Genomic DNA, 10414 nt, shown 5'->3' with positions numbered 1-10414 from the left:
TAATAGATAATCAAGTTGATGCAGCAACTGATATACCAAAAGGTAGGCCAAGAATGATTTCCATGCCAACGTTTTAATGATTTTTTCTTAAGAGATCAGCTGATATGGTTTAGTTTCATACTTTCCTGGTTCAAACTTTGATTTGGTCGGTCTACAAACCCATAACCGCAATAAGTCAAATTTATAAACTTCAAAATAGAATAGGCAAACCCATATCGACAATAAGTCAAACTTATACACTTCAAAACAGAATACAGTTGTAATTTCGATACAAAACTACAATCTCAGATATAGTGGTGTGGTCAAAGAAGTTCTAGTAATTACTCCTTAGTATCGACAATGTCTTCCAATAATAGCATTACAATCAAAATGGTATATCAGAACAAACCCCTTAAACACTATTATCAAGAACCCTAATCCCCATTTCCAAACCAAAACACATCAATACCCAAAAAAGAAAAAGAAAAAAACTAATCAGACCTCGTCTTCATGAAGAAGCATATTGGGAATGCCTTTACTGACAGGAAATTTCCGGCCAGTCTCTGGACAAACCAAGGCACCCTCTTCAAGATGAAGCTCAAGAAGGGCATGATGAAACTTATGAAGGAAATCATCTGAGTCGAGCATAGCAGCATCAACATTTTCAGGCAGTTCGGCGTAACCCATGGTTGTAGAAGCTTCCGCCAGTGCCTTCCATTCAACTTTATGGAACATGTTCTTGAGAAAATCGATATTAAAATCAACCTCCTTCTCTACCACTTTCACAACCTCGATCTTCAACGGAAATCCATTTGCGACTCCCTTGATGTTGGATGATAACATATTGTGAGTTAACAGCCTCATCTGCGAATAAATTTCAGAAAAACAAAAACTTCCCAATAAGAAAATCTTTCAAACACTTAAATTCGAAAAATACTCAACAGAAGCAAAAGAAATTAGAATTACTTGGAAGTTGGAAAGAATTTGCTAATGCGAGGAACTTCCGATTTATAGGCCTTGGACGGCGCCGGAGAACTTGTATTTTCAGTCGTCTCTCTTACTTCTCGAGTTGCTCTAATGGTTGTTCTACGAGGCGTTTTTGTGGCAGGGGTAAAGAGGAAGTCTAGGGTTTGGGCCAGAGTTAGGGTCGGGCCTAGTAATGTAGCCACTTGTGATGGCAATGTTTTGAAATATAGCCCATTTGTAAACTTATTTAAAGTTTAATTAACCGTAATATAATAAGGAGAACTTAATTAGGGAAAATTGTATGAAATAACAAACTCTTAATTCAAATTAAATGATATAGTCATAGTTTATTTTATTTGTAATTCGCAGTAAACATCCCATTTTTTTGTCATCTGGTTTGGTATACAATTAGCCATTTTTGGGTATACAATTACCCATTCGGTATACAAATGTATAAAATGTATTTGTGTTTGTATAAAGCGAGAGAAAATTGTATATACAAATACATATATTTTCGTCCTATACACTTATAATTATACAAATACAAATTTTATTATATAAAATACAATGTATAAATGAATTTATACAAAACTGAACAATTTATATAAAATTGGATGTATCTAGCAAATTATACAAATCAAAATATGCAAACTATAGTTATAACATACAAATATGATTTTTATGTTTGTTATATGTGAAAGTTGCTCTAATTAATTATACTCCATAACTATAGTTTGCATATTTACGGGTCGTAGCTATAGTTTAAACTGTTTCATTTGTATAATTTGCGAATTTGTATAATTTACAGGTTTGTATAATTCGCGTGTACATTTGTATAATTCAGTTATTTTTATATAAACTCGAAATAACGAATTTATACAATTACAAACATCAGAAATGTAAACAGTTATACAAATTATATTATACAAATTCCAAATTATACAAAAGTTATACAAATTATATAATACAAATTTCGAATTATACAAACGTGCGAATTATACAAAACTAAAAAGTTGAGTCACGTAATTATAGCTAAAAGTAGGCCGTGAATTGTAATTAAGGCAAACTATAGTTATATTAACTAATTAACTAGTATATGTTTGCTTATATGCGGAATTTTCCTATATATATAACAACAACAACCTACTAATACTGTCCGGCAAAACGGGTTTGGAGAGGAATAAATTATACTTACGCTATAGAGATTTTTTTTTTATATATAGTGAAAGCATAACAAAACATATTGAACAATAACTATAACAAGATAATACGCTAATTGAAGTACAAGAAACAATAGAAAGTTACATAAATCATAGGCAAGAAACTACATAAGCAATATGGACGGTTAGTGAGACAAGTGAGACAACACACTACTACCTTTAAACCTTCTTTCCTAATATGTGTCCTTCACGACCTCCTATCTATTGTCATGTTTTAGATAAGCTGAAACTATGTCATATCCTATCTAATCATTTCTCTATAATATTTTTCAATCTACCTCTACACTATTGTGATACCAAATATAACCAACTTCTCACATGTCAAATCATCTCAATCTTGCTTCCGGCATCTTGTCTTCCGCCAATTTTTTTTTTGATTTTCATGAATATCTTCATTTATAATTTTTTCTTTCCTAATATAACCACACCTCCCTAATGCAAGGCAACAAACATCCTTATTTATGCAAACTTCATCTTGTGAAATATGAGAATTCTTTGATTAGCTAATACTCAACCCCAAACAATAAAGTTGGTGTAACCATCACTAGTAAAGAAAAATTTCCTTCAAGTCTCCACTAGAAGATTAAACATTGTTGAAGTGAGTAATTAACTCATAGCAGAGTATGAGTGTGATCAACTGCCTTATCATTTTCACCTGAAGATTTATTTTTGCTAAATTTATGTGTTTGTCTAACCATTTTAAAACTTATGATCACATAATCTAGTAGATGGAGCTAGACTTGCAATCTTGTGCTCGACTGCTCAATTCTGTTAACAGCAACCAATCTCTTCCACATGGGAAGCAACTCCACCTCGTTTTCCTCAAAAGGGGTATCCTTAACTCTGCTCTAACAATAGCCAATCGCCTTCTTCAGATGTACACGAGGTGTGGACAAATGGCTGATGCAGAGTTACTGTTCGATGAAATGTCTCAGAGAAACTGCTTCACTTGGAATACCATGATTGAAGGGTATATGAAATGGGGGAAAGATAAACAGCTCTTTGGACTTGTTTCGTTTATTGCCTTCCAAGAATGAATTTTCTTGGAATGTGGTCATTCTTGGTCTTGTTAAAGCGGAGGAGTTGGGTGTTGCTAGAAGACTTCTGTGTGAAATGCCAAGGAAGAATGAAGTAGTTTGGAATGGACTTATTCACGGGTATGCGAAAATGGGATTCCCTGGAGTGGCTTTATGCTTGTTTAAGGAGTTTATAGACTGGGATTTTCGTGAGACGGGTGCTGCATCACATATAGATTCATTTGTTTTGGCAACTGCATTAGGAGCTTGTGCTGACACAAGAAGTGTTGATTTGGGGAAGCAAATTCATGCTCGTATTATAGTCGATGAAGTTGAAGTTGATTCTGTGTTGGCAAGTTCTTTAGTTAACATGTATGGAAAGGGTGGTGATTTGGATAATGCGAGCTATATTTTGAATAGAATGCAGAATCCTGATAACTTTTCCTTGTCAGCACTAATTTCAGCATATTCAAAATGTGGTCGAATGGATGATGCTAGAAAGATATTCAACCTGATAACTGATCCTTGTGTTGTACTATGGAACTCCATGTTTTCTGGGTATGTGTCATGCGATGAAGTGTTAGAAGCATTATTACTTTTTGAGGAGATGCACAAAGAAGGAGTTATAGGGGATTCCTCTACATTAGCTAGTGTATTGAATGCCTGTGCTAGTGCACATGCCCTTAAAAATTGTTTGCAAGTGCATGTTTATGGTTTTAAGCTTGGACTGTTGGATGACCTTGTCGTTGCTAGTGCGCTCATTGACGCATATGCTAAATGTGGATGTCCTGATGAAGCTTCCAAAGTTTTTAATGAACTCAAAACACATGATACCATCTTGCTAAATTCTATGATTACCATATATTTCAACTGCAACAGAATTGAAGATGCGAGGCAATTATTTGAGTCAATGCCCTACAAGAGCTTAATATCTTGGAACTCTATGATAATTGGTCTTAATCAAAATGGTTGTCCAGTTGAAGCACTGGATCTTTTCTACAGGATGAATAGGATGGATTTTAGGATGGACAAATTTAGCTTTTCAAGTGTCATCAGTGCCTGTGCAAGCATTGCTTCAGTTGAACTTGGTGAACAGATTTTTGCAAGAGCTGTTATCATCGGCATTGATTGTGATAAAATAATTTCTACCTCCTTAATTGATTTCTACTGCAAGTGTGGTTTTGTTAGTGATGCCAGGAAGCTCTTTGACCAAATGATGAAATCCGACGAGGTTTCGTGGAATTCTATGTTGATGGGTTATGCTACAAATGGTTACGGAAATGAAGCTTTGAATCTATTCCACGAAATGAGAAGTGCGGGTGTTTCGCCAACAAATATCACATTTATTGGTGTCTTATCTGCCTGTGATCATTGTGGTTTACTAGAAGAGGGAAAAAGGTGGTTTAATTCAATGAATTACGATTATCACGTTGATCCAGGGATTGAACATTACTCCTGTATGGTAGATCTTTATGCAAGAGCAGGATGTCTTGAAGAAGCTGTGAACCTCATCGAAAAGATGCCATTTGAGGCAGATTCAAGCATGTGGTTATCCATTTTGAGAGGATGTGTAGCTCATGGTAACAAGATACTAGGACAGCTCGTGGCCCAACACATTATAGAGCTTGATCCTGAGAATTCAGGTGCTTTCGTGCAGTTATCAAACATATTTGCTACTTCTGAGGACTGGGAAAGATCTGCTTTGGTCAGGAGGCTGATGATAGAAAAGAAAATCCATAAAAGTTCTGGTCGAAGCTGGAGTGATATGTAAGACAAAGTGCAGTACAGGTCTCCGGATAATTATTGCAGCAGTGCGAGAAGAGGTTAACTTTATTTTTTAGCCACCCACTTCAATATCTTTTGAAGCTATTAATTGTTTTTTTTCCGGCTCGTTCATGTTCCTGTAACAATGGTTTTCTTCTAATCTTGTTGCATTATTTTGTGAGCACATCCCAGTTGAAGGGCTTTGTGAGAATTAGCAGTTTGTTTCTCAGATGCCTTGATTTAGGACAGAAAAGACTTGCTGCTGTCAGCTTACAGCCTTATCATTCAAGTTTGTTGGATATATTTGCTTATACAGATTAGTATTTTTCTATAAGTGGTGATCATGTTACTATCTTTTTATAAAGTAGTGATCATGCTACTATCTGCAATTCAGGTTCTTGGAATTATGTAGATGCAGATATGAAGAGTTCTTAGCTGTTTTGGTCACTAAGGGAAAGATGCGTGAGTTAAAGAAATTTGCTGGGGACTCTATACACTATAGTTTAGGCATCCATCTGCTTCAGTCATGCACATCGTTTGGCAGTTCTTAACAGTGTTTTCTCTGAAAATTCTTGGTGTTTCTATCTGTCATTCATTAACTTTATTTGCCAGGATTTAATTCCCAACACTGTCGTGATATCCAAGGTGCTATACACTATAGTTTATTTGCCAGGATTTGCTGGGGGCTCTATACACTATAGTTTAGGCATCTGTCTGCTTCAGTCATGCACATCGTTTGGCAGTTCTGAACGGTGTTTTCTCTGAAAATTCTTGGTGTTTCTATCTGTCACTCATTAACTTTATTTGTCAGGATTTAATTCTTAACACTGTCTGTGATATCCAAGGTGATATTTCACATGTCTAGGACAGAAATTTGCAAAAATGTTTGGAGATAAATTTTGAAAATGAGGAGAGAAGGCTATGGTCTAGCAGAATTCATGGGCCTATACGACCAGAGCGATACAAATTCAAAGCTATTCAGAAACTGTCTTTATAGTTTTCCACTTTGTTATTCAAGCTAACTCTCACTTCTTTTTAACTGATGTTGTGGCAGGTTGGTATAGTGATGTTGTTCATGGGGATGAGAGGGGCTGGTCTGACCTCCTATAGTAGCGATAACTCAAGTAATTATTCTTCCTGCGCCCTTCAAAGGATGCTCACACTCAAGGGATCTTTGATGCATGTTCTGTCATGGCTAAAAACGTGAATGAATCAGGTATTTGTGCCGTGGCTGACCTCAGAGAGAACTATTACTTGGCTGGAAATATTTTTTTCCTGGGAGAATGAAGGGGGTTTCCCCTTAAGAATTGAACCAGGATAAAAAGGCCTTGCAAACGACCAGGTAGGAAATGTAACTTCTGTCTTTTCTTTCTACTTGCCAGTTGTTTAAGAAAGTCAAATAGGACAGGATAATAGAAATCATTTTTGTTTGTTGTTAAATTTGTTACTTTTGGATACCAAGCTTGATGCTATATATTTACTTTAGCTTTGTAATAACTTTCCCAGGTATGAGCTATTTGACGCTAAATGCAGCTAAAAGTCAAACAGATATTCCATGGCTAATCTAGTTGAACAAGCAAAATATATGCTCACCTCTGTCCTCCAATAAAATTTATTTGATGTTGCGAAACAAAAGTGAGATGCTTGTCTTCAGGTTGTATGAACCTGGGATGAATTTGCAGAAGCGCTGAACGAGAAGATATTGGCCTGGCTCCCTGGTGGATTGTGAGGTATGTTACACTTTCAAAGTGGTTGCATCTGAGGTGAATCTTTTATTTTCATTTTTGGGTTGGGATCTTTTGTTTGAACTTTGGGTTGATAAAAGAGAAATGGTAATAGTAGAGCTGTAAAATACTGACATGTTTGTGAATAAATCTCAAGTCAGCTTGTATTAGTTTGAAGTTGAGCTTTCTATTTAGTTCGACCATTCAAACTCAAGATTCAGTTTATCTGAATTAACGTGAGCGAACAGCCCATCCCCCTCATTCTCAGTAAATATACCATAGTTACGTAATTTACAATTTAGTTTTTTTTACTCCTAAATGATAGGCAGTTGAATAAGAATAGTATATTATATTTTATTTTAGGTGTTTTGCAGTTGAGGCAAGCGTGGCATAGTGCTCGATTAATTTGATCAACATGTAGTGTTTGTTCATGTGATAACTGATACTTATCTTAGATACGCTGACAAAGATGCCGCACACACATATACAATACAGTCAGACAGACAAGAGGCATTCCTCAGCTACTACAATGATAATCCTTACTGCTCATTTCCATTTATAGCTTGATTTGAAAATTTACCACCTGTGAAGACGGAATCCATAAATAATTATGTAAACAGCCATTCTGACAGTGACAGGGTAGAATCTATACCTGCAGATAGTAAAATACCTGAACCTCAGGCGTGTGGCAAAGTTCATCAGTCAGGAAAATGTGTTGCAGCGTATGAACTTCCATCTAATGGCAAAAAAGTATGGTCTCATAACTTAAGAGGTCACACATCAGGGTAACTTGTAATTTGATTTACTAAATTTCAAGGGGGACACTTTTGTATTTGTAAAATAACTGAATTTGGGCCTAACTTCACAAATTCAGGTCTGAAGTTATGCTCGTGTCTAAAACTACGCTTTGGTGCATTGGCAAGCCAAACATCAAATTCGAGATTTTCAACTTCAGTCCTGCAGTTTTAAAGTTGATTTTGAGGCAACTAAATACTTCGTAAATTCTTAGCTGTGTTTTGAATAGCAGTTATCTGTGCACATGTCCCAGCACCAACCTATTAGACTTACACCCAAAGACAACATAAGGGGTTTATGATATTCTATTTTATGTTTATTCACTTTATTTTTTAAAGTTTTGATGTCCAGACTTGTAGTATCTCTAGGTTCTTGCTTTTAGAGCTAGCAATATTAAAATCAAACTCTGATGTCAATTTAAAGAATTTATTAATGTCCAATGCAGTTAACTAAGGTTAATAATTATTAATAGGTAATCACACTGAAAGATGCTAGAGCCACTTCGTAAAAGGTAGAAAAGTTGGAAGGCACATATTAATTTTATGACTTATTTTTGTCATTTTCTGTACTAAGTTGGCTCTAATGGGCAAACTCCAAGTTCTCTTTTGGAATAATTAAGTAATTGTATAAAAAATTATACTAGATAGTATCTTTTAACTTTAAAATTCTTATGAAACTTCAGGGTGGAGATGAGTGCTTGGACTTTCTTGTTTGTATCATTCCCTAGGTAATTTTGATTGCCTTTTGGGGGATCTTTCAACAACTTTGCCCCACCAATAATTCAATCTTTGGTTTCTCTTCACTTATGTTAAGTTTAAATGTAATAGTTTCTCTGATTCATGTTTTGTCTTCTAAGTTTTTGTGTATGTTCATCTCTTAAGAAAGATATTTTCAACGATTATTTGCTTATACTGTCATCTGTGTTTATCTTATACGTCTCCCTTAATGAACACTCTACTAATTGGAGCAGTAAGGATGAGTTTGAGAAAAAGTAATGCTCTAATTTATTTCTTTAAAACGTCAAATATTTGAAACAAATTCAGTTTGTCAAAATGATTCATGCTTAGAACTAGTTCATGTCCTTGAGACTGTAGAACTCCAACAGTGATTTGCAACTAGGGCAATAGAAAAGCAATACTTATCATATATAGAGCCCACTGCCCAATAAATCAACTTTGAGAGGATCCCAGATCAGTACCTATAAAAGACCCTTTAGAAAAAAGCATGATATAATTAAAATAAAGTACTTAGGATAATAAATAATTATTATCACCTAGGGAATTTTTGTCTACTTCTTAACATGCCAACCTGTACATATTTACAATACCACTCACTAAATTCATATAAATTGTCAAACCTTTTGCTCACCTTTAATCATAGCCCATCTTAGATCAGTCTCTCCTTTTTCATCCTTTTTCTCTCCTCACTCATTATTGTTCAAAAAAAGAGAGATAAAGAGCCTATGTGCTATTGATTTCTTCATCATTAGCAAGAGAAAAAGGAATTGAATTAAACTGAATTTTAGTTTTCTGAGATAATGGCCAGCACCTTTTGCTTTCTTGTTGTAGCAACACTCATTATGTGTATATTCATTGCAACAACACCTTTAGCAGTGTCACTGAATGTGGAGAGGAAGTTGATATCAGCAACACCAGTAGAGTTTCTTGCAAATCCTCCGGTGCCAGCGGCGTCTCCATTCTCAGAGATATCACCAGATATTGCACCTCTCTTGCCTTCTTCTGGTGGTGTGGTGCCTCCAGTTTCTTCAATGCCAACTATTCCTTCGAATCCGAGTAAAAATCCAGATGATGTGATGTACCCTATTGGCCCTGATTCTGCTGCTCTTGCACCTTCTGCTTTTTCACCTGTTTCCTCTGCTGTTTGTTGTGTTTGTCTTGCAACATATCTGAACATTGCAGTACTGCTTCTAGTAATCGGCTTATTTTGTTCGAGTTAGACATCTGATATTCGAAATACACTGATTCAATTGGAGGGGGTATGAGCGCTCCCTACCAAAGTAGTCGGCTTAATTATTTGTTATTTGAGAAGTTGTATAATATCATCAACTGCGTTGTTCAGCACTATAACATGCTGTTTCAATCTTGTATAAGTTGATTCAGTCTGAAATTCATTTCTTTTATAAGGGATAAATGATACTAGTGTAAGTTCTTTTATTGTCCAATTGTATTTAGTTTCAATTGTTGTTGGAAATCAAAGGCGAAGCTAGAGTTCTAACTACGGATTCTTCAAAATTCAGTAGCTTTGGCAAAACATTGTGTGAATGGTTAAGAAATCTACTGAATATATATAAATATACTCCCTCTGGTCCATATTACATGGTATTTTTTTTTTTAGTGTTCTAAGCTTTTACATTCAGTCCAAAATAAGAGAATTTTTAATCAGGATGATATTTATTGTTTTTTTTCTTCAAGTTTACCGTTATTTAGACAAGTGTGATTTCATAAAAATCAAGAAATCATATTAAATAGATACTATTTAATTAATTAAGAATAATTTAGTGAAAACACTTTACTCTAGTGAATTTCTATATCCAAGTTAAAAACATTATATAATATGAATATGAGGGAGTAATTTATCTCGTACTCAGTAAGCTATCTTTTATAGAATTCATAATTTGTAAATTCTGAATCTGTATAGTGCAATGCTTAGACTAGAGTAAAATTGTTTCTAGTGTTTTTTTTTAAAAATAAAATAAAAATTAAAAGTGATTATCAAGATTAGTGTAAAAACAATTAAAAAAAGTGCAACTTTTTCTTGTTTAATTTCCCATATGCTACTTTTTGGTTAAGTAATAATATAGCTGGCTATGAGTGATGAAGAAGGAGGTAATGCACATGGAGGGGGCCATGTAATATCCCAACACTTTTTGGTGTTCCAACTCTTTTCATCATGTGATACCATCAGTTACATTTTGGACTTTTGTATCAAT

General features: G+C 34.8%; 2 protein-coding genes across 2 annotated transcripts; one reads left to right on the top strand and one right to left on the bottom strand.

Moving 5' to 3' along the window:
• Positions 1 to 352: 352 nt before the first annotated feature.
• Positions 353 to 1121, bottom strand: LOC125814159 (multifunctional methyltransferase subunit TRM112 homolog A-like). The gene is made up of 2 exons (XM_049493615.1): positions 946 to 1121; positions 353 to 843 (listed from the first exon to the last, which is right to left on the bottom strand). Exon 2 carries the CDS (start codon positions 841 to 843, stop codon positions 475 to 477), a length of 369 nt encoding a protein of 122 aa, XP_049349572.1. The 5' UTR covers positions 946 to 1121; the 3' UTR covers positions 353 to 474.
• Positions 1122 to 2619: 1498 nt separating this feature from the next.
• LOC125814134 (putative pentatricopeptide repeat-containing protein At1g77010, mitochondrial) lies at positions 2620 to 5283 on the top strand. Its single transcript, XM_049493583.1, is given in 2 exon segments — positions 2620 to 3142; positions 3144 to 5283. Coding segments are annotated over 2 exon segments (2058 nt in total). The 5' UTR covers positions 2620 to 2893; the 3' UTR covers positions 4953 to 5283.
• Positions 5284 to 10414: the final 5131 nt, after the last annotated feature.

The sequence above is a fragment of the Solanum verrucosum genome, unplaced genomic scaffold (genome assembly GCF_900185275.1).
Source record: "Solanum verrucosum unplaced genomic scaffold, falcon-dt-bn FXZP01000230.1, whole genome shotgun sequence".
In the NCBI taxonomy this organism is placed as follows: domain Eukaryota; kingdom Viridiplantae; phylum Streptophyta; class Magnoliopsida; order Solanales; family Solanaceae; genus Solanum; species Solanum verrucosum.
This window is presented reverse-complemented; position numbering and strand designations above follow the sequence as displayed.